General features: G+C 47.3%; 1 protein-coding gene across 1 annotated transcript; it reads right to left on the bottom strand.

The window, feature by feature from the left end:
- Nucleotides 1–3204: 3204 nt before the first annotated feature.
- Nucleotides 3205–24965, bottom strand: LOC148116212 (vomeronasal type-2 receptor 26-like). Its single transcript, XM_087885417.1, has 2 exons — nucleotides 24600–24965; nucleotides 3205–4092 (listed from the first exon to the last, which is right to left on the bottom strand). Exons 1-2 carry the CDS (start codon nucleotides 24963–24965, stop codon nucleotides 3205–3207), a joined length of 1254 nt encoding a protein of 417 aa, XP_087741543.1.
- Nucleotides 24966–25106: the final 141 nt, after the last annotated feature.

Here is a 25106-nt window from a genome sequence, read left to right on the forward strand (position 1 = left end):
AGGAAAGCCACCACAAAGCAAATGGCAGCTAGGAAGGCCATGTAGCTGAGGACAACATAAAACATGGGACAGAATTTTCATTACACTGAAGGATGATCTCTCCTGGCTGGGAGTGGAGGTCAGACTTGGGGAATGGGGGAGAAATTCCCAGCCATATGGCACAAATGAAAATCTGGACAGCAGAACAAGAAATGATAATGGAGTTGGCAACCTCCTCCCCCCTCTCTGGGAGCCCCTGCCCTGTGGAATGAACTGCCCCCGGAAATGCGTAAGATCTCCGACCTCTGTGTATTTCGCTGTGCCCTCAAGACCCTGCTATTCCGCCAAGCCGGGCTATCAATTGAATGATTTTTAAATTGGGTGTTTTAAATTTTTGGGGTTTTAAATCTGAGCCGAAATTATGTAATAATTTTAATTATTTTTAACTGATGTTTGTCTTTGTGTTTTTAATAGGCTGTACACCGCCCTGAGTCCTTCGGGAGAAGGGCGGTATAGAAATAAAATTATTTATTTATTTATTTATTATTTATCTTCTGACCTTGTTGCCTGGTTTTGAGGCCAGGAATGCCAGCGCCACTGTGATTGTTTTGGCCAACACAGAAGACACAGCTACTGAGAAGACAATGCTGAACACTGTCTGTTGGAAAGCAAGTGGCTTTCCTTGGTTGTCCAATGAAGAGAAAGGAGGACAATAAGCAAACCAGGTGGGAGATCAGGAGAATAAAAGGAGAGGTCCTGGTCATTGGCTTTGACAATGGGAATTTCCAAGTATTTAATGAATATGATTAAAACAAAACCTGTGATTAGGAACAAGAGTAGAGCAAAGGAGACCAGGATGCTGCTCAGATGTTCTTCATAGGACAGGAAGGATATTCTTTTGGGGATACATTGGACTCGGTTCTCTGTTGTATATTGATGATCTGGGCACAATCAGAAGATTGTGTGGCTTCTTTGGGTAAGAGTCAAATCTGGTCTCAGACTTTTTTTCCTTTTTTCTTCCCATAGACCTGATGGACTATGTGCATACTTTTTAAAAAAGGTTTCCACTGCACTTTCAGAACTTCTAAGCATAATTTTTGAAAAATCTTTCAGTACCAGCACTTTGCCCTACCAATGGTCACAAGCCAGGGTCATCCCTATCTTCAAAAAGGGAGACCATAGCCTAGTTGAAAATTACAGACCAATCTCTTTATGTTGGGTCACCTGCAAAGTCATGGAATCAATCATTAACCAATCTGTTACCCTACACCTAGAGACAAACCACCTTCTTTCTAACAAACAACTTGGTTTCAGAAAAAAAATTATCCTGTAATCTACAACTACTACATTGCAAAAACATATGGACTACACATCTCGATCAGGGCAAAGCAATAGACGCAGTTTACATAGACTCCTGTAAAGCTTTTGATTCAGTGGTACATGACAAATTACTTCTAAAACTAAAATCCTATGGCATTTCTGGACTCCTACATAAATGGATGGCTGCCTTCCTGTCAAACAGACAACAAGTGGTCAAAATAGGAAGCGCTCTATCCAATCCTGTACATGTTAATAGCGATGTTCCCCAAGGCAGTGTCTTAGGTCCAACACTCTTCATACTTTACATAAATGACCTTTGCGATCATATTAAAATCAACTGTGTTCTCTTCGCTGACGATGTTAAACTATTCAACACCACCGACAATGCAACTACCCTTCAAAAAGACCTTGACTATGTGTCAGATTGGTCTAACAAGTGGCAACTTCAAATATCAACCAACAAATGCTCTTTCTTGCACATTGGCAAAAAAAATCAAAACATAAAATATAAATTAGATGGACATGACCTTGTAGATGACCCTCACTCTGTCAAAGACCTTGGAGTACTCATTTCTAATGATCTAAGTGCCCGAGTCCACTGTAACAACATTGCCAAAAAGGCTTTAAGAGTTGTTAACCTAATCTTGCATAGCTTCTTCTCTGGTAATGTTGTACTACTAACTACAGCATACAAAACATTTGCTAGACCAATTCTTGAATACAGCTCATCTGTCTGGAACCCGCACTGCATATTGGACATAAATACAATCGAGAGAGTCCAGAGATATTTTATGAGAAGAGTCCTCCGTTCCTCTAACCGCAACTTTATGCCACCAGACTTCAAATTTTGGGCTTAGACAACTTAGAACTACACTGACTTCAGTCTGACCTAAGCATAGTACATAAAATTATCCGTCACAATGTACTTCCTGTCAATGACTACTTCAGCTTCAACCACAACAATACACGAGCAAATAATAGATACAAACTCAAGGTAAACAGTTCCAAACTCGATTGCGGAAAATATGACTTCAGTAACAAGAGTGGTCAATGCCTGGAATGCACTCCCTGACTCTGTAGTTTCTTCCCCAAACCCCCAAAACTTTAACCTTAGACTGTCTACTGTTGACCTCACCCCATTCCTAAGAGGTCTGTAAGGGGCGTGCATAAGTGCACCAGCATTCCTACCGTCCCTGTCCTAATATTCCTTTTTGTTTACTCTTTTCACGTATTCAAATTATGTTTATACTTTTACCTGTTATCTGATATATGCTTGACAAAATAAACTTATGATTATGGTGTTGAACCTTTCAGGTGCTCTTTTGCAGTGGGATCACTCCTGTTGGGATCTGTCCAGAAAGGGTGTTGGGAGAGTGAAGATTCCACACTAAGGTCTGGAGGTCCCACAAGCTCTGTGATGTCACCCAACACTTGCAGAAATAACTGGGGTAGCTCATCCAGCGTGTTGCAACTGGGGTCATCTGCATGGTTTTGACACCCAACTCTATTTCCCTTACTTAACTTTAAAAACAAATAACAGAAGGAAACCAGGTTCAAGCAGATTTAGATTGCTAGAATCATCACACCTTAGGCAACGGATTCCTCTCCCGCTCCCAATTTTGGGAGCCTTGTCTCCTTTGCAGCTGTCATATGCTAATGTAAGTTCTCATTTTGTATTCTGTCCTTCACTGGCTGCAATGCAATTTTAATTATTAATTCATTTATTTTACTGTTTGAGGTTAATTTTGGATTTTAATTTGATTAGCCTTACAGTCTTCACAATTTTATTTCCTTTGGTTTTAAATGACTTTAATTGTTAAAATGAAACAGATGAACATGAAATATGTGCACTCAGTAATAACTGCAGTGAATAATTAAATGTTATGAACCTAAGAAACCATCTCACTATGGCTTCCCTACTTTTATCATTAGATGTTCCTTAGTGTTTAGATCTGGTCTCAGGATGATAATGTAGCACTTGGGGAAGAAGATGCAGCCCAGCAGCCCAGCACTGGAGGCCAGGATGGAGAAGACCTGCACGGCCACCATGTATTTCCCTTTGGTGCTCAGGTAGGTGGGCAGGAAAGAAACCCAGACGCTGCAGAAGACCAACATGCTGAAGGTGATCAGCTTGGCTTCATTGAAGGCCCCAGGCAGGTTCCTGGCCAGGAAAGCCACCGTGAAGCAAATGGCAGCTAGGAAGGCCATGTAGCCGAGGACAACATAAAACATAGTGACGGAGCCTTCGTTACATTGAAGGATGATTTTTCCAGGCTGAGAATGCAGGTCAGAGTCAGGGAATGGAGGGGAAATTCCCAGCCAGATGGCACAAATGAAAATTTGGACAGCAGAAGAAGAAAGTATGATGGAATTGGCCACATTCTTTCCCAACCATCTTTTCACTTGGTTTCCTGGTTTTGTGGCCAGGAATGCCAGCACCACCGTGATTGTTTTGGCCAAAACAGAAGACACGGCCACTGAGAAGACAATGCTGAACACTGTTTGTCGGAGAAGGCAGGTGGCTTTCTTTGGCCGGCCAATGAAGAAAAAGGAGGACAAGAAGCAAAACAGAAGGGCGACCAAAAGGATGTAGGAGAGGTCCCGGTTGTTGGCTTTGACAATGGGTGTTTCTAGATATTTAGAAAATACGATTAAAACAAAGCCTGTGATTAGGAACAAGAGTAAGGCAAAAGAGACCAGGATAATGCCCAGATGTTCTTCATAGGACAGGAATGTTATTGTTTTGTGGATACATTGGATTCGGTTCTCGGTTGAATAATGATCATCTGGGCACTTGGTGCATTTTTCAGCATCTGAGAAAACAGAAAGTAATATTTCTTTTATAGTCCCTTCTTTCCCATTTATCTTTTAGTCCTTGATCCAACTGCTCACTCTCCATGTCCACTCAATTAGGTATTTCTGCTTATGTGTCTCTATGATCTTAAAATTGATTGATTGGTTGATATACCTTTTGCCCTGTAAGATAAAGTTGGTTGGGCGAACAAAAGTCACTGACCTGAATCCATTCCTGGAGTTTCAAGGATTTCAGATATTCCTCAGAAAAGTTAACTACCTAAGAAACCTATCCTAAAAAAATGGGTATACACTCCCATACTGACCAGTGGAAGAGATATTTCTTCTGACAAAAGTGAATCCACTATGTTCTCCTATCTCTTCCTATTTCATCCTTCAAGGTAATTAGAATAGAATGGAATGGAATGGAATAGAATAGAGCAGGAAGGGACCTTGGGGGTCTTCTAGTCCAGCCCCCTGTTCAAGCAGGAGAACCTATACTATTTCAGACAATTGGCTGTCCAGTCTCCCCTTAAAAACCTCCAGTGATGGAGCACCCATGATTTCTGAAGGCAAGCTATTCCACTGGTTAATTGTCCTCACTCTTCGGGAGTTTTGCCTTAATTCCAGGTTGCTTCTCTCCTTGATTAGTTTCCAACCATTGTTTGTTGTCCTGCCCTCTGGTGCTTTGGAGAATAATTTGATCCCCCTCTTCTTTGTGGCAGCCCCTCAAATACTGGAATACTGCTATTTATTTATTTATTTATTTATTTATTTATTTATTTATTTATTTATGAATCAAATTTCTATACCGCCCTACTCCCGAAGGACTCAGGGCGGTGAACAGCCAAGATAAAATACAGATAATCCAAATATTAAAAAAGTCCCTTAAAATTATTAAATATTTCAGCCGAAACACAGATTAAAACACCCAATTTATAAAATCACAAATTAAAAAATTTAAAAAATTTAAAAGATGGGAGTTAGGCCAGGCCAGCTTGCTGAAATAGAAAAGTTTTGAGAGCACGGCGAAACGTACACAGGTCCGGGATCTTCCGTATCTCTGGGGGGAGCTCGTTCCAGATGGTAGGTGCCCCCACAGAGAAGGCTCTCCCCCTGGGGGCCGCCAGTCGACACTGTTTGGCCGACGGCACCCTGAGGAGCCCCTCTCTATGGGAGCGTACTGGTCAGTGAGAGGCTATTGGTAGCAGAAGGCGGTCTCGTAGATACCCCGGTCCGATGCCATGGAGCGCTCTAAAGGTGGTAACCAAAACCTTGAAGCGCACCCGGAAGACCACCGGGAGCCAGTGCAGCTCGCGCAGGAGGGGGGTCACATGGGAGCGCCACGTCGCTCCCATAACCACCCGTGCGGCTGCATTCTGGACCAGCTGGAGCCTCTGGGTGCTCCTCAAGGGGAGCCCCATGTAGAGAGCATTGCAGTAGTCCAAGCGGGAAGTAACGAGAGCATGAGTGACCATATTTAACGAGTCCCGATCCAGAAAGGGACGCAACTGGCGAATCAGGCAGACCTGATAAAAAGTCCCCCTAGCCACGGCCGTCATGTGCTCTTCTAAAGACAGCCGTGAGTCCAGGAGGACACCCAAGTTGTGAACCCTCTCCGTGGGGGCCAGTGACTCGCCCCCAATAGTCAGCGATGGCACCAACTGACTATATCGGGATGTCGGAAACCACAGCCACTCGGTCTTGGATGGGTTGAGCCTGAGTCTGTTTCTCCCCATCCAGATCCGCACGGCCTCCAGGCACCGGGACATCACTTCAAGGGCATCATTGGGGTGGTCCGGGGTGGAGATGTACAGCTGAGTATCATCAGCGTACTGGTGGTACTTCACCCTGAAACCACGGATGATCTCACCCAGCGGCTTCACATAAATGTTGAACAGAAGGGGCGAGAGGACCGACCCTTGTGGCACCCCACATACAAGGGGCCTCGGGGTCGACCTCTGGCCCCCTGTCAACACAGACTGCGACCAGTCAGAGAGAAAGGAGGAGAACCACTGCAACACAGTGCCCCCCACCCCTAACTCCTCTAGCCGGTGCAGCATGATACCATGGTCGATGGTATCAAAAGCCGCTGAGAGGTCTAATAGGACCAGGACAGAGGAACAGCCCCTGTCCCGAGCCCTCCAGAGATCATCAACCAACGCGACCAATGCCGTTTCCGTGCTGTACCCAGGCCTGAAGCCCAACTGGAACGGATCTGTTATAAGCTGGATCTAGCCCAATAACTCAAAGACAGACTCCAATTCTTTTCTGTAGCTTTATTATTGATCTGTTGGTACTGGAGGTCACTGACCTTGTACCTTTCTCTTTCAGGTATACATCTGGAATCATCTGTGGACCATGTGGTTGGACCTTTTGTACCCAGGAGGAGGGGCTAAGAGGTAAGGAGTGGTTATAAGGATTATGGGATATGTGGTTAGTTAACCCTTGAAGGTCCGGGTGATCAGGGAGACATAGTAGTTAGGCATTTATCATGACAAAACCCCCTCTAAATGCCTAACTGGGTACCTGGGGCGGTGTTTGCGTACATACAGAGAATACACAGGTACAGGCATGAATTACAGGCAAACACGCATTTTTGACATGAGGTAAGCATGTTGTTTATGTGGTAGGGGTTTAGTGAGAATATCTGCTGTTTGCTCCTCTGTGTCACAGTGTACTGCCCTAATGAAACCTATCTCTGAAAACTGCCTGACGTGTTTGTATTTAATGTCAATGTGCCTAGAACGCTGACCTATGGCATCGGCCCTAGAGATCTCTATCGCTGCCTTGTTGTCTTCGTGGATAACTATTGGATATGAGGGTTCAGCCCAGATGTCGCAGAGCAGGTCATCGAACCATACTAAATTGTTTGCGGCCTTTGATAGGCAAACAAATTCTGCTTCCGTAGTTGATGTGGCCACCAGTTTTTGCTTTCCAGTGTACCAATGGATGGGGCAATTGTTGAGTAGTAGCACGTAGCCTGAGGTGCTTTTTCTGCACTCTACGTCCCCAGCCCAGTCAGCGTCAGCATAGCAGGTTAGCTTTGGTTCCTCGGATGTTTCTGGTTCTAGGCAGAGTAGGGCATCCGCACTGAATTTTAAGTATCTAAGTAGTCTTTTGATGGCGTTCCAGTGTGTTACCGTGGGTTTGCTTACATGCCTGGACAGCAGGTTGACGGCTAAGGCGATGTCGGGCCTGGTCCAGTTGGATATGTACAGCAGTGACCCTATCGTTGATCTATACAATTTGTTGTCTGTGAAAGGTTCAGATTCCTCATACATGGTCTTCAGGAACTCGGGTTGCATGGGGGTCTCGCTGGGTTTTGCTTCGGACATGTTGCATTTGGACAGCAGCTCGATGATCTTTTCTCTCTGGGAGAGGCGGAAGCCCTTGTTGGTTTTTATCACTTGGACCCCTAGGTATCTGTCAATCTTTCCAAGTGACTTTAAGGAGAAGTGGCTACCCAGGTCAGTGGCGAACTTGTCACACCTGCTCTTGTGTTTGCTGATGTACAAGATGTCGTCCACGTAAACGAGCACACCTTCGAATGTGTTGTTTTCTCTCCTCGTAAAAAAGCATTTGTCGGCTGAGGTGGCCTCGAAGCCCATGGATCTGAGGGCCTTGGCCAAGCAGTCATACCACCTTTTGCCTGACTGCTTGAGCCCGTACAGGCTTTTATTCAGCAGCCAGGTTTGGTTCTCGCCTTTGTTGTACCCAGGCGGCGCTTTGACGTATATTTCTTTATCCAGCTCGGCGTGCAAGTACGCTGTTTGTACGTCGAATTGGAAGACCTCCAAGCCCAGGATGGTGGCCACCACCAGGGCGCTTTTGACGCTCTCCGCCCTGACGGTTGGCGAGTAGGTGTCTGTATAGTCTTCGGGGTATCTTTGGGCGAAACCCTGCGCGACTAGTCTTGCCTTGTATAGGACCTTGTTGTCGTCTAATGTCTTAACCCTGAACACCCATTTGGTTCCTATTGGTTTTTTGTCCTCTGGAACTTGGGCAGGTGAGTATACCTGGAGGTTCCTTAGGCTTTCCATCTCCTTCTCCATGGCAAGCATCCATTTTTCTTTCTCTTCCTGGGGGAGCCCGAGGATGTCTTCATATGAGCTGGGCGTGAAATGGGTGTTGTGGATGGTCATAACGTAGTCCTCTAACCTCTTTGGTAGCTTGTTTCTGGTTTCTCTGATTGGCCTGCTGGGGGTTGGCTCGGTTTCCTGCATGTTGTCTGCCTCTTTGTCCGTCAGGTCATCTATCTTCAGTGAAGGGTGCCCTTCTTTCCAACCTTTGACGCTTGCCTTGCGATGGTTGGCTTTGTGCCCTGTGACCTCTCTGACCTCCCTTTCCCCTTGGGCATGCTCGAACGTGACCCTATTGGCTGGGATGTCATTGGAGTGTACCCTCGACCAGTTTGCGTTTTCGTGGAAACTGGCCGATCTGGAAACCACAAAACGGTTATTGTTGTCGACAAATCTGTAGCCCTTTGTGCCCGGTTCGTAACCCACGAACCTCAACCTTTTTGATAATTTCTCCCCTTTTCTTCTTAGCTGTCTGGGAATGTGGACATCAGCTGGGGTGCCGAATATGTGTAAGTGTGTAATGTTGGGCTTTCTGTTGTATAGCATCTCGTATGGTGTCTTATTGATAGAGCTTGACCACAGTCTATTCAGGGTGTAATTAGCGTAGTGTAATGCCTCTGACCAGAAATGCTGCCCCATCCCAGCATCCTCCAGGGCGCATCTCATCATGGTTTGCAACATCCCGTTTTTTCTCTCTGAGACTCCATTTTGAAAGGGGGAGAAAGGTGAAGAGGTGTAATGCGCTATGCCCTGCTCCCTCAGCCACCTTGTGAATTCTTTGGCCATGAATTCTGAGCCCCTATCAGTCATTATCTGCCTTATTCTCATGTTATGTTGCATATCTACTCTTCTGTGGAATTCCTTAAACCTTTGGAACACTTCGTTTTTGTGTCTGAGGGAGTAGACATACCCGTATCTGGTGTAGTCATCCACAATCGTGAGGAAGAATCGCTTCCTATGTCCTACAGAGGGTTTCATTGGCCCTACCAAGTCCATATGCACCAATTGGAAGGGGTATTCCGTGGTTCGTTTGGATCCCCTGGGGATGGCCTTAACCTTGATCTTAGAACGCTTACAAACTGAACACTCTAAGTAGTTTTCGCAGTTCTTTACTTTGAGACCTTCGGTACATTCCGTCATTTTCTTTACAATGGGGAAGCTTATGTGTCCCAGTCTCCTGTGGAGGAGGTGGGCGCAGTTATCATGCAATGGCTTGCCGATAGATACAGACTTGTTTGTCTTCTCATGGCTACATCCTGCCTCCTGCTGCACCCCCTCTGTTTCTGGATACTTATCTACCTTGTGGTTTGTGCTGGCATCAATGCCTTCTTCCTCCCTTGCGTTGGGTGTGAAGTAGGGAAACCCCTCGTGTATGGTTACCTTCCCTATCTCTTTCCCTTGCTTGATCAAGTGTGCCTTTCCATCTTTAAATTTTATTTCTATATTTGTGTCTCGTGTCAGCTTTGTGATGGCTAGCACGTTGTGGGGAATCTCTGGTACGTACAGTACTCCTTTTAAGTCCCCTACCTGTGTGATGTGTACGTTTCCTTTCCCCACTACTTTGACCTTGCTTTGGTTTGCCACCTTTATTTCTGAGTCTATTTCTGTGAGTGAGTCTAGCAGCTCTGGGTTACAAGTAGTGTGGCTTGTGGCCCCTGAGTCCAGGAGCCATGTGTTTCTCTCTGCCTTATGTTTGTCACTTGGGTCATCGTGCCTGATCCCATACATGGAGCCAGAGTTACTGTCCCTGGAGTGGTCTCTGCGCTCATGGTGTTTCCTGGGGTTGGGTGACCACCCTCGCCCTCTTTCCTTTGGGTGCCTGCGTTCGGGTGACCTTCCCCCTCTACTGTCGTGCTGTCCCCTATCCCTATGGTTCCTGGGGCAATCCTTCTTTAAGTGGTTCCTTGATCCACAAGAATAACATTCTGAGGTATCCCTGGCCCTATCCTGGAAATCCACCCTCTTTGTGGGTCTAGGGTCCCCTTTGGCTAGTTGGCGTTCCCTCCTCAGAGTGTCCTCTGCAACGAGCTGACTGGTCAGTGCGCCTAGTGTGAGGTATTGCAAGTTGAGGCTATTTAGTTGGGTCATGAAGCTGTCCCAGCTGCTATCAAGAGAGTTTATGATTATACTTATCATGCTCTCTTCAGTGATGATTTCCCCCCTCTGCATGAGTTCTGCCCTTGCAGCATTCATTTTTAAGATGTGCTCACTCATGGGGACCCCTGCCTTATGCTTGGTGGAGTGGAACTCCCTAGATAGTCTAGTGGTAGTGGCTCTGCTTTGGCTATAAAACAGGTTACATAGTTTTTGCATAATATCATAAACAGTTAGATTGTCCTCAATAGATGGATACATAGCAGATGGAATGGAGGTTAACATGATACAAAATGCCCTGTGATGAATGCAGTCAATTTCCAGTGACCAGGGCTTTTGGGGAGGTCTGTTAGCTAGGAACAGTGCATTCTCTCTCATGAGAGCAACTCTTAATTGTTGGCTCCATTCTATAATATTACCCCCATCTAACTGCAATTTTGGCAAATTGGTGTAATTTGCCCCAGAAATATTAGTAAGGTTACTTACTGGGGGGAGCTGTCCATGGTCCAAAATGTGATTAAACTCACAATAAGGCTTTGGGATGTCTGTGGCCATTCTGTACTTGCTTGGATCTATGTAACTTGCTTCTCTTGTTACAGGCAGGTACTGGGCATGCGCGAAGCTCATTCCGCGTTGGAGTCCATCGGGTGAGGTTCCTGTTGCTGGAGCTCCCAGGCCTAGGCCTAGGCCTGTCGGTGGGAGGCTGGACCCACCCCCGGTGGGTCCGAAGATTCCCCCTGAGGCTGGACACCACTGCTGGATGGCCGGATCCCCGGCGAAGAAGGGCAGAAGGTGAGGAGGCGACGCGGTCGCAAGTCGAGGACTTTCGCGGGTCGGCGGCGCGGCAGCAGCGGAGGTCGTAGGTTGAGGATTCCCTGCACTCAGCGGCTCGGCGGTAATGGCGGCGGCGGCGGCGGCGGATCCTCCCTCGTGGTCGCTGGTCCCTGGTCGTGTGGACTGGCCTGATGGATGTCGTGGCGTGGGTGAGTAGCCGGTTCTTCTCTTCTCCCTCGGGCCTCGGGTTGTCGGTGTAGCGGGTGGTGAGTTCGAGTTCTGCAGTTGATTCTTCCTGCAGGTGGGCGGTCTTTTGTGCCGGTTGTTGGTGTGTGCGGTGTTTTTAGTTGGCTGTGACTCGGTTGCCTGGTCTTTGTTGGTTGTCCTGGCCTTCTTGTGCTTTCCAGGATTTTTCTTTGGTTTATTGAGTGCCGCGGGAGGCTCGAAAGCGGAGCCTAGGGCAGCGGTGATGGTCTCGATTGCCTTTTGCAATTCGAGATCGGTAGGTGTTTTTCTTTTTATTATTGTGGTCTCTTCGTGGTCGCTTTCAGAGCTGGGCTCTTCGTAGTCGCTTTCTGAGTCCCCCTCGTCTGTTTCGGGGTTCGGGCATTTTCGCGCCAAGGGATTCAAATCCTGGCTTCCCATTGGCTGGTTCTCGGCTTGTCGTTCGTTCAGAACTGCGATAGGAAATAATCACCAGTAACGCACAGAGAATCAGGGTTTACTTTGGCAATGATAAGCTTGCAGTCAAAAGTAAAGTACAAGTCGGTGTTTTGGTTCAAAGTCAGCGCTGGGTGTAATCACACCACAGTGCTATTTAACAAAAACTCAGCCCCTTAAACATACATCCGGTGATTATCAATCAAGCACCCCCCACTCCCTTAACAGTAACAGCTGCGAGCACCAGAGCAGCGAGGACAGCAGAATCGGAGAGGCCCAGCAACGTCATCAATCATCGCCCTGAATGCTGCTATCCAGGAACTATTTGTGTGTTCGCTGCGGCTGCTTATCTCCACTCCTTTTCCTCCCACACCCTCCATTGATGGCGAGCTCCGGTAGGACTCGACAGGCGGCCCCCCCTACCGGGAGCTCACCGATAAATAGAAAGCATACAAATGTTAGTCACTGTTACGATCCTGTATTAGGTTTGTCTGGGTATTTCCGATGGAACCGTTGTATCAATCGGGCAGCGTGAACATCGGGTGCTGCCACCCACGAGGCCTGTGTTATAGGATATCCTTTCCACCGCACAAGATATTGTAACATCCCCCTACGAACCCTGGAGTCCAATATTCGATCTATCTCATATTGGTTGGTATGCACGGGACCCGGTGGAGTAGTCGAGGTACCTGGCCTTTCTGTCGTCACCGGTTTCACCAAACTGCTATGGAATACGGGATGTATCCTACTGAACAGAGGGGGAAGTTTAAGAGCTACGGTTACGGGATTGATGACTTGTGTTATGGGAAATGGTCCTATATATTTAGGTCCTAATTTTTTACTGGGCAGTCGGAGTTTAAGGTATTTTGTAGATAAGTATACTTTGTCTCCTATCCGGAATGGTTTTGGATCAGCTCTTTTCTTGTCTGCATATTTTTTGTACTCGTCTGCTGCCTTTTGTAATGCTGTTTTTACACTTGGCCATACATGACTAATTTTATCGGCCCAACCGCGTGGCGTGTCACCGTCTGTCATAGGGGGATCTAACTCTGGAATGGCTGAAAACTCTCGGCCATATATTACTTGGAAAGGGGAGAACCCAGTACTGCGGTGAGGTATGTTGTTATATGCCATTTCGGTGAAAGGCAGGAGTCCTGACCAATTCGTCTGCTGGTAAGAAACGTAGCATCTGATATATCTTTCGACCATGGCATTGGCCCGTTCAGCCGCCCCATTAGTGCTCGGGTGGAATGCTGAACTTAACCCTTGAGAGGACCCAATTAAACGGACAAATCGTCTCCAAAATTTAGAGGTGAATTGAACACCGCGGTCGGATATAATCCTCTTAGGTGCTCCATGGAGACGATAGATATGTTGTAAAAAGAGTTCGGTTAATTGTCGCGCAGATGGTATGCTTTTACATGGCACAAAGTGGGCCTGTTTCGAAAACAGATCTACCACCGTCCAAATTACAGTGTGGCCATGGCTAGGGGGGAGATCGACTATGAAATCCATAGCGATCTCTTCCCAAGGCCTGCTAGGATTCGCGACTGTCTGTAATAGTCCTAACGGTCGTCCAGACCAGGGTTTGGCGGTTGCACAGGTTGTGCAACCTTTTACGTATGTTTCTATGTCCTTACGCATTCGTGGCCACCAGAATTGCCTCCTCACAAGGTGTAGAGTTTTTAAATACCCAAAATGGCCTGCTGACTTGGCATCATGGCACCTGCATAACACTACGTTCCGTAAACGTTCTGGAACATATATTCTATTCTCCCTCCACGCTATTCCATCATTATAGCTAACCATAGAGGGGTTTTGGATTACCCATTGATCCTGTTGTAAAGCTGTTTTAAACTCGGTACGTAAGTGACCATCTACTTCTGTAAGTCTTAATAGGATTTGGGAAGGTGCAATTAGAGGTTCTATCACTTCCTCTCGCTTGCTATTATACTGTGGCATCCGGGACAGCGCATCAGCCAGGAAGTTTTTCCCAGCAGGAACATACCGCAACCGGAAAGAGAAACGCTGAAAATATTGTGCCCACCTTATCTGTTTGGGAGATAGTCGCCTGGGCGTTTGTAAGGCTTCTAAGTTTTTATGGTCCGTCCATACCTCAAAAGGATGAGACGCCCCCTCCAAGAGATGTCGCCATGTCATCAACGCCCAACGGACCGCGAATGCCTCTTTTTCCCAGATCGCCCATGCCCGCTCTGTCGTGGTTAACTTTTTAGACGTATAGGCACAAGGTTGTAACCCTCCCTGCTGTGTTCTTTGTAGGAGTACTGCTCCTACAGCCACGTCGCTAGCATCTGCCTGGACTACGAATGCCTGCGTTGGGTCTGGATGCTTGAGTACTGGTTCTTGAGCAAAGAGTGTTTTTAACTGCTTGAAAGCCATTTGACACGCTGACGACCACGTCAACGCTTGTCCCGGCTTTGGTTTAGCCGTGGCCGGTTTGGTCCGTAACAGATCCGTTAGTGGTAGGGCTATTTCAGCAAATCTGGGAATGAACTGCCGATAGAAGTTTGCAAAGCCTAGAAAGCTCTGCAATTGCTTTCTGGTTCTAGGGGCCTGCCATTCAAGCACTGCCTGGACTTTTCTGGGATCCATCTCTACCCCGCTCTCTGATATTCTATAGCCTAGATAATCTATCCTCTTTTTGTGAAACTCACATTTGGATAGTTTCACGTACAGCCTAGCAGCTAATAATTTGTCTAAGACCTGTCGGACCAGAGATATATGTTCCTCTTCAGTTTGCGTGTAAATTAAGATGTCATCCAAATATACAAGGACACCCCTGTACAGATGTTCATGCAGCACTTCATTGATGAACTGCATGAACACCGCAGGGGCGCCCTGTAGTCCGAACGGCATGACCTGGAACTGATAGCTTCCCAAGGGACAATTGAATGTTGTTTTCCACTCATCCCCTGGTTTGATTCGTATCCTATAATACGCTTCGCGTAGGTCGAGTTTCGTAAAGATACGACCGGTGGCTAGGGCAGCTAACAGGTCCTTCATTAAAGGAAGTGGATAGAGGGGCTCCACACACACCGCATTGAGACCTCTGAAGTCAACGCATAAGCGTAAACCCCCATCTTTCTTCCCACGAAACAGGACAGGGGCAGCCATCTTTGATCGACTAGGTGTGATAAAACCCCGGGCCAAGTTCTTGTCTATATATTTTCGTAATTCTTTTAGTTCGGGTTGTGTCATTGAATACATCCGGGGCTTGGGTAGCTTCGTCCCGGGTATTAACTCAATACTGCAATCCGTAGGCCGGTGAGGAGGCAGGGTCTCACATTCCTCCTCACTAAAGACTCTGGCGAGATCCTTATACACATTAGGATACGTCGTGTCTGCTGGTGGGCTCTCTACTTCTATTCCCCCTGCTGGCTCCTTTTCCTCCTTGGTAGGGGGAGGTCCCAACGGTAATCGAAGTTTGCGAAAACCCCCTTCCCACCATATCGTAGGAGCCCACTTGTCCAACCATGCTAATCCTAAAATTACTGGTTCTAACATTTTCTCCACTATAATAAACCGAATAGTTTCGGTATGCTCCCCAATATCGAGGTGCACCTTTTCTGTTATATGAGTCACTGGTGCCCCTCCCAGCAATGAACCATCCATTTGTTCAAATGTAATAGGGGTTCTCAACCGCACAACCCGCAGCCCAAGTTCGTCAACTATTGCCCTACGAATTAAACAACGAGTACACCCTGAGTCAATCAATGCCTCATATCGGCGTCCGGTGGTTGCCCGTGGGTTTCGGAGTACGACTGGTACCACAAAAGGTCGGATGGGGTCGCTCACCATCGGGTCGTGTTGGTCCTCATCGTCGTCATCACTATCCCCAGCCACAATCGGGAATTTTTCCGCCACCACTTTCTTAGTATCTGTAGCCAGGGGATCCCTCTCCATACAGGATGTTTGAGTCATTTGGGACCGTTCAGATGTTGGTCGGCCTCTGCCTCTCAACACAGCTCTAGGAGGGGGGTTTTGGTCCGAGTTGCGGGGCATGGGATGAGGACAGTCAGCTGCTCGATGACCAAGGCGATTACATCTGAAGCAACGAAACGCAGGCCGCTGGATCCTTTCCCCCAAGCCGGAGCCAGCATTCGGTTTAGTCTCCTTGGGTGGTTGTGTGCGTTCTGCTGGTCGTTTTCCTTGACTTGCAACCCCTTCACCCCGTATACGGAATTCTCGGAGACCGACGTCCAATTCGATGGCTGCCTTGTACCACACACTCAACTTGGGGGGCAAGCCCCGGTACACGCAGGCTTGCCGTAAATCACGGTCTAGTCCTTTATGGAATTGGTGCACCAGAAGACGTTCTGGCCACCCCACCAACCGAGCCGCAATCTTTCGGAACTCCTGTACATACTCCTTTGCTGGTACGCCCCGTTGCTTAAGCGCAAACAAATCCCCCTCTGCAACCTGGGCGCTTGTTTCGTCTTCAAATCTGGCACGAAGAGCCTCCAGAAATCGTCCCATGTCCACGAGTTCCCTTGCATGTTTAGCATGGAGGCCTGCCACCCACTCAGCCGCTTCTCCCGTCAGGACCCCCGTAACAGCAACCACCATAGCCCACTGGGAGGGATACCACTGTCCATATTGGTCCATATGGCTTATCACCTGGCTTAAGAAAAGAGCCACTCGTTCAGGGCTTCCGTCAAAGGAAGTCTGCAGGGCAGGCGGTCCCCAAACGGCCTGCGGGACCCACAGCCCCGGCGGGGCCCCCGGAGGCCAAGGCATGGGGCCTGGGGTCCTCGCTGCTCCAGTCGCTCTCCTGTCCTGCCTAGGTCGGTCCCTCGTCGCCCTGCGACTCCCAACAGGTAAGCCCCCTGCCAATTGCATTGGTTGGGGCTCAGGACCGGCTCCAAGGTCTCCCGACGAGGCACCTTGGTCTTGTTCTGGAGGGGGTTGGTCCATGGATCGTCTAGAAGTCCGCTCCATCCTCAATTTAGGACTTGTGAGCCGGAATTGGGTCTCCGAAGCAGTCACCCCTGTATCCTGCCAAGAAGAACCTGGAGGCTCCAGCCCTGCAACCCAGGGCTGCCAGGATGGGGCGTCACGAAATCCAGATTCCCCAAAACGCTCACGTAGCATATCCATGGTGCTGGGACCGGATGAGGCAGGATACCCCCAATCCCCTTCATCCTCCTCAGTCCATCGTCTTTCCCTCCAGCCCTCCACATCTCCACCACACTCCTGCTCTTCCAAGGCTGTCCCTTCTGCCATATCCCCCTTTGCTGCAAAGCCACAGGGACTCCTCACCTCTTGCGAAAAGGAACCAAGCGCTGACTTTCTCTCGGCTTGTCGTTCGTTCAGAACTGCGATAGGAAATAATCACCAGTAACGCACAGAGAATCAGGGTTTACTTTGGCAATGATAAGCTTGCAGTCAAAAGTAAAGTACAAGTCGGTATTTTGGTTCAAAGTCAGCGCTGGGTGTAATCACACCACAGTGCTATTTAACAAAAACTCAGCCCCTTAAACATACATCCGGTGATTATCAATCAAGCACCCCCCACTCCCTTAACAGTAACAGCTGCGAGCACCAGAGCAGCGAGGACAGCAGAATCGGAGAGGCCCAGCAACGTCATCAATCATCGCCCTGAATGCTGCTATCCAGGAACTATTTGTGTGTTCGCTGCGGCTGCTTATCTCCACTCCTTTTCCTCCCACACCCTCCATTGATGGCGAGCTCGTCCCAAGATGGCCACCGGGAAGGGGGCGCGGAAATGGGTTCTGCCGGCTCAGGATCATCAGGTTGGGGTGGCTTACCCTTTTTTTGCTGGCTTTTCTTTCTCGGTGCTCTTTGGGGCCTCAATCGCTGTTTCTTGTTGCTCGAAGAGGCTTTGAATATCCGCGATGAGGTTTTCTTTGTCGCTGCTTGCCTCCATCAGTTTCAGGATGGAGAGTTTGAATTTATTCATTTTCTGTGCTGTTTCTTCTTCCGGGGCGGTGATTTCCTTGGATGGCCCCTCTTCATCTGATTGTGAGTCCAGGCTGGAGTCCTGCTCGCTTCCAGCTTCTGTCTCCTCCATGGCTGTGGCTTTGGTTGCAAGCTTCTCAGCCATCTTCTTGGTAAGAGCTCTGGTCTGTGCTCTGTTTGCTTCTTCAGGGTAGGTGTTGGGTTCAGTCATTGTCTGGAGTTATGGGCAACCGACCTCTGCTACCATTTTGTTATAAGATGGATCTAGCCCAATAACTCAAAGACAGACTCCAATTCTTTTCTGTAGCTTTATTATTGATCTGTTGGTACTGGAGGTCACTGACCTTGTACCTTTCTCTTTCAGGTATACATCTGGAATCATCTGTGGACCATGTGGTTGGACCTTTTGTACCCAGGAGGAGGGGCTAAGAGGTAAGGAGTGGTTATAAGGATTATGGGATATGTGGTTAGTTAACCCTTGAAGGTCCGGGTGATCAGGGAGACATAGTAGTTAGGCATTTATCATGACAGGATCCAGATACGTCGTTTCATCCAGGTACTGGGGGAGCTGCCGCGCTACCACACTCTCAACAACCTTCGCAACGAAGTGAAGGTTGGAGACTGGACGATAATTTGCCAACACTGCCAGGTCCAGGGAAGGTTTCTTGAGGAGAGGCCTCACCACCGCCTCTTTCAAGGCGGCAGGAAAGACACCCTCACTCAAGGAAGCATTTATAATCCCCTGGAGCCAGCCTCGTGTAACCTCCCGAGAGGCCAGCACCAACCAGGAGGGACACGGATCCAGTAAACATGTGGCTGCGCTCAGTCTGCCCTGTATCCTGTCCACGTCTTCGGGCGTCACAGAATCAAACTCTTCCCAGATAATACTCACAAGACCTGCCTCTCTCCTCCCCACTGAATCTACCCAGTCAGAGTCCAGATGTTCCCGAATCTGAGCGATTTTGTCATACAGATACTGTACAAAATCCTCGGCTCTACCCTCCAAGGGGTCCTCCCGTGCTTCCTGATGGAGCAGGGAGCGGGTCACCCTAAACAGGGCGGCCGGGCGATTATCTGATGATGCAATAAGAGTGGCAAAATAGTTATACTTTGCCACTTTTATCGCCACCAGGTAGGTCTTAATATGAGACCTTACCAGTGTTCGGTCAGATTCAGAATGGCTGGCCCTCCAACCACTCTCCAGGCATCTTTTCCGGCGCTTCATCTCCCTCAGCTCCTAGGTGAACCAAGGAGCCAGGCGAGATCGACGCCGGGTCAGAGGCCGCAAAGGCACAACCCGATCCAAAGCTCCAGCGGCCGCCCTATCCCAGGCGGCCACCAGCTCCTCAGTCGAGCCGTGTGCCAGAGCCTCAGGAAATGGCCCAAGCTCCGTCTGGAACCTATCAGGATCCATCAGGCGCCTGGGGCGGTACCACCTCAATGGTTCCGCCTCCCTGCTGCGGGGTGCAGCGGTTCGAAGGTCAAAGCGAAGGAGGGAGTGATCTGACCATGACAAGGGCTTGATCACTATATCCCCTATCTCAAGATCACTCAACCACTGACCAGAGACAAAAACCAGGTCTAGTGTGTTTCCCCCCGTGTGAGTAGGGCCATGAACTAACTGGGTCAGGTCCATGGCCGTCATGGAAGCCATGAACTCCCGAGCCATCTCAGACGCCTCACCGATGGATGGCAGGTTAAAATCCCCCATGACCATAAGCCTAGGGGTCTCAACCGCCACCGCGGCTATAACGTTGAGCAACTCGGGCAGGGCTGCCGTCACATGGCAGGGAGCCAGGTATGTAACCAGCACGCCCATCTGCACCCCATGACCCCACTTCACAAGGAGGGACTCACAACCAGCCGTCTGAGGAACAGTGACCTCCCTCGGACCAAGACCTTCTCTAATGACAACTGCCACCCCCCCGCCCTTCCCCTGTGTCCTCGGCTGATGGAATGCGCGGAAACAGGGTGGGCACATCTCAACGAGGGGGACCCCCCCCTCCTGGCCCAACCAGGTCTCCGTAATACCCGCCAGGTCCGCTCCCCCCTCCTGAACAAGATCACCAATGAGGGGGGCTTTATTTACCACGGACCGGGTGTTGCACAGCATCAGCCCCTAATTCTTCTTTTCTTTAGACTAGCCAAGCTCAAATCCTGCAGCTGCTCTTCATATGTTTTAGTCTCCAGGCTTTTTTCTTGATCCTCCCATTATGGAAGAAATTGGACATTTGAAAATAAAGATCAAAAACAAAATATCATATTTTTTGCTCCATAAGATGCTCCTGACCATAAGACACAACTAGGTTTAGAGGAGGAAAACAAGAAAAAAAATCTGCCTCTGCCGCCCAGTGTCTTTTGTGTGGGGGTGGGGGGTGGGGGGGGTTGCCCACACCCCTCTGCCTGGCCATGCCTCAACCACCATCTGGTATTTGTCTGGTTAGCATCCTTGCAGCCAACAGCCAACAGCCTGGTCAGCTTCAATGCGTTATCGCAGCTCCAGCACGTGGCTCATCAGGGCTGTGCTCCATTGCACCCACCACCAGTCAGCTGAGTGACAGCTGGATCCCGGCCTCCTGTAGCCCAGCCAATCAGTGGGCTGGCCAACTGGAAATGCTGCCATTGCTGCCTCCTCCGTGTCTGCTGCCTCCGCCAGGGAACGGTGGAGCCTTTGCCACCGAGCAGCTCGGTGGTTGGATGGGCTTCCGAGAATACCACCGATCAGCTGTTCCAGGGGGTGGGGATCACTGCTGCCATTCGCCACTGCTGCCTATTCGCTCCATAAGACGCACGGACATTTCCACCCACTTTGGGGAGGGGGAAGTGTGTCTTATGGAGTGAAAAATACGGTAGTCAAGCCAAGATGTCTCTTTTAACATGCACGTTGGTCCAAATGCCCTGGATGAAATCAACAGCCTTTCCTCTGGTTTCACCCACCTTCCTGAGTGGAGATGGTCCCCTCCGGACAAGGGATGCAGTCATAGCAGCAAACTGGCTCTCCTTCCCGAACCTGCTTGAAAAATCCAGGATGACAATTTTCCACACATTTCGACTGAGGCAGAGACTAAGCAGAAAAAGCAAGGAATGTCAAAGAAAATATGTTAGGACTAACCATTGATGTAAAATGGATGTAGACGTGACCATTAGCCAAGGAGTCTCTGGGCTTCACTTAGATAAGTATAAAATCTCTTAACTTCAATCAAACAGAATCGAACTGGAAGGGACCCTGGAGGTCTTCTAGTCCAACCCCCTGCTCAAGCAGGAGACCCTATGCTATTTCAGACAATTGGCTGTCCAGTCTCCCCTTAAAAGCCTCCAGTGATGGAGGGCCTACAGTTTCTGGAGGCAATCTGCTCCCACCGGTTAACTGTTCTCACTGTCAAGAAATTTATCCTTAATTCCAGGTTGTTTCTCTCCTCGGTTAGTTTCCATCCATTGTTTCTTGTCTTGCTTTCTAGGGCTTTGGAAAATAAGTGGACCCCCCCTCTTCTTTGTGGCAGCCCCTCAAACACTGGAATCCTGCTGTCATGTTCCCCCTTCGTCCGTCTTTTCTCTGGACTGGCCATGTCCACTTCCTGCAACCGTTCTTCATATATTTTTGTCTTGTGTCAAAATATTATGGGAGATATAACATGTGCAGATTTTTCTTCGTTTAATTCCTCTCTTTTTCTTGTGGCATCTCACATTGCAACAAAACCCTTTTCTATTTAATAAAATCTGATGGGATTTAAGCATAAAGTGACAACTGGTGGGTTCCTCCTCCTGGCCATATGAACATGCATTCCTCCATTCTTCATACATTCATGATATTAAATGTATATTAAATTGCTAACATTAATAATAAAATTAAATTTTATTAAGTAATACGTATTAAATTTATTCAAGAAGTTATATTATTTTTTTGTCATTTGATTATTATTTTTAGAACCAGTTTGTCTAGTATCAAATATCAGCAAGTGACGGTTGATAAGATATAAAAATCAAATATCAGCAAGTGACGGTGAGTTCAAGTCCTGCCTTAGCCATGAAAGACCTCGGGTCTGTCATTCTTCTTAGTCCAACCCACCTCACAGGATTATTGTGGGGAAAACAGGAAGAGGAAGGTGTGTTGTGTAAGTTAGCTGCGTTGAGTTATTTATACAAATAATAAAGGCAGGATATACATAAATACGCAATTTTTATCCTACTAGATATATAAGATAGAAAATTTAGGACTAGGCTTACCCCCTTAAAATGGGTCATAAGGTTTTGGAAAACCGAAATGTTGACAATATTTTCCCCACCTTGTTGAGCAACTTTAGCTGTGACACAGCATCCTGGTTGATGATAAGCCTCCGTCTTTCAAAACTCCCCAGTTGCAGTTTCATTGGATTCTCCTCAGGGAGAACCACCAAGCTCATGAGGTTCAGATCTGCTGCTACGTCTCCATTTTGGTCCAAGTACAGTTTCTTTTGGGAAAGATTGCAAAACTCATTCTTCTCCAGAAAGGGGTGGAACTAGAATGGAAACATCCAGGAATTAAAAAAGAAAGAAAACTTGCTTTCTTATCCCACGTGGTATCTATTTTGCAAAGCCCCTGAAGGCAGGACAAGAAGCAACGGATGGAAACTAACCAAGGAGAGAAGCAACCTGGAATTAAGGAGAAACGTCCTGACAGTGAAAATAATTAATCAGTGGAACAACTGGCCTCCAGAAATTGTGGCTGCTCCAACAGTGGAGGTTTTTAAGAAGAGATTGGACAACCATTGTAGGGCAATGATGGTTAATCTTTTTCTCATTGTGTGCCGGCACCCATAATGCAATGCATGCGACCCCTGCACATGTGCACACGACCCCCCCGGCTCCCCATGTGTGTGACCTCCCCCACCCCCCATTTTTGGCCTAGCAGGCCTCCCTGCAGCCTCTTGGGCCCAAAAATGGACCATGGGGGTGGGGCGGGTTGCGACCCCCCTATGCATGTGCGTGCATCTCCTGCATGTGCCTGCCCCCTGCGCATCCCAAAAACCAGCTGGCTGGCGGGAGGCGCGCGCATGCATGCGCAGTGGATATGAGCTGGGCGACAGCTTGCGTGCCCCCAGAGAGGGCTCTGCGTGCCAGCTGTGGCATGCGTGCCATAGGTTCGCCATCACGGGTATAGGATTTCCTGCTTGTGCAGGGGGCTGGACTAGAAGACCTCCAAGATCCCTTCCAACTCTGTTATTCTATGTTCTACATCTTTTCCCATTTGAATCTTTCTTCCTTCTACAGTTGTCTAACTTCAAAATATGCTTAGTTGATGACACAAGGGTCACCACTATCTACAAAATAAGGATAAAATAAGCATTCAGGAAAGTTTGTAAATCATATATTGAAAAAAATATATGTTGACAAAATTAGTAAATTCAAAATTTATCAATGATACGGAGCGTTCCAGGCCAGGTCAGGCTAATGTTCTCCTTGGAAGACCAGATGAGAAACATGACCGGATGAGCTCATTCTATTTTATTGTAGGGCAACATTAAAAGAATCTGGCAACTCTGAAAGTAGAAATCTCCCACCAACTCTCTTGACAGCCTGGAAAGTTATAGAGGATAATTTCTGCGTTCCTTTCACTGCATATTATGAAGCTGTGAGCTCCCCCCCACCCCCCAAAAAAGTCTGATTATTCCTAGGACTTGACAAACTATGGTATATTGTATAAGAAAAAAATAAGACCTACAATATAGATCTTTGTTACTATTTCATGTATACTTTTTATTATATTATTGTATATGTAATTGGTCACTGATTATAGTAAATTAGTGATTGTATTTTAATGATTAGATAATCATAGAATTAATTAGAGTATAATATCACCTTATTGGTGATATAGGCCATATAAATTTAATAAATAAATAAAATATCATTAATGATGCAGTAGAAAAAGAATGAAGGATACCAAGCTTGATAACAATATGTATAAGGGTCCCCTTATTTATTTATTTATTTATTTATGTATTTATGTATTTATGTATTTATGTATTTATGTATTTATGTATTTATGTATTTATGTATTTATGTATTTATGTATTTATGTATTTATGTATTTATGTATTTATGTATTTATTTATTTATTTATTTATTTATTTATTTATTTATTTATTTATTTATTTATCGTATTTATATGCCGCCCTTCTCCCATAGGACTCGGGGCGGCTCACAAGATAAAACAATACGACAATAAAATGATATTAAAATAATCCAATTTAAATTTACTGTGTGTGACCAACCATATGCTAAATAAATAAATAAATCCAATTTAAAATCCCCAAGCAATTAAAACTGGCAGATCAGGGAATTTGCTGAAAAAGCCATGTCTTCAGGTCGCCGTGGAAAGTGCGGAGGTCGGGGGCCGTCCGGAGCCCAGTGGGTAACTCATTCCAGAGGGTTGGTGCGACCACAGAGAATGCCCTCATCCTGGGCACCACCAGCCGACATTGTCTGGCCGATGGCACCCAGAGGAGGGCAATCCTATGTGAGCGCACTGGGCGGTGGGAGGCCGGTAGGAGGTGGTCCTGTAAGTACTTATGGGCACCATGGTTGGAGAAGATATTTCACAAAAACTAGATCAGTTTGGAGAAGGGCAAGGAAGCCAAGCATGAAATCTAAGGAGCTCTCACAGCCTTGAGGGAAAAACAACAAAGACCATGTTGGTGTGTGGGACCTACAAAGTATCTTGTTTGGAGAAGGGAGGATACAGCACTCTTCTAATTAATGAAAGATGTTGCAGATGAAAGATGTTAGCCACCAGATTCTGGCTAATAAGAGGAAAAACATACTAGGAAGAGGAGCCATATTAGAACTGAGCTTTAAAGAGAAGTCTTCAGTCTCCACTGGTTGTCTTAATGCAAAGACCAAGCATTAAGGTTTACCAAAGTTCCCTTCCTTCTCCCTTGGATTCATTCTCCAAAGAAACTAGATTTGATGGATCCTTGTTACCTGCCACACCTGCAGCCTTGGAGACCCTGAACTCTCTTTGCCCTCCTTCCTCCTCCTGGATCTGGAGGTATACGCAGCACTCAAGGCCTGGGCAAGAGTCTTAATGACACTGTAAATATGGTGGTTAAATGGGACCCGTATCATGCTCCTTTTTCCTTGCGTCTCCAGTGGCGCTTCCTGGGTGCATCTGCTCCGGCCTTTGACAGAAAAGACATGCTTTGAAAAAGAACAGTAAAAGTAATAATCTTCATTCTGGGGTTCCACAAAGATGTTGGGTTCAAGGGCATCATCGTTTGGCCTTTTCTTCTCCTGAAATGAAAAGCTTGAAATACTATGGATGTATTTATAAACTCTGTCCTTTTTCATCGGGTATACTCCCAAACTTGTAGTGATCCAGACTTTCCCTTCAATGGGTCCTGGCAAACTTGTAAGTGTTAAATGGAACCAACGAATTCGCTCCAAAAGGGAAACATATTCTATGAATTGAACAAAGACATTGACTTGTCT

This window comes from Pantherophis guttatus, chromosome 2, assembly GCF_059756535.1.
Source record: "Pantherophis guttatus breed Tessera chromosome 2, ASM5975653v1, whole genome shotgun sequence".
NCBI lineage: Eukaryota > Metazoa > Chordata > Lepidosauria > Squamata > Colubridae > Pantherophis > Pantherophis guttatus.

What these genes read in the sequence shown, in the direction of transcription:
- LOC148116212 (XM_087885417.1), bottom strand. Translation starts at nt 24,965, where the DNA reads ATGAAAAAGGACAGAGTTTATAAATACATCCATAGTATTTCAAGCTTT. An exon ending in CAAGGCTGCAGGTGTGGCAG is followed by an intron (nt 4,093 to 24,599) that starts GTAACAAGGATC and finishes AAATGCACCAAG; the next exon opens with TGCCCAGATGATCATTATTC.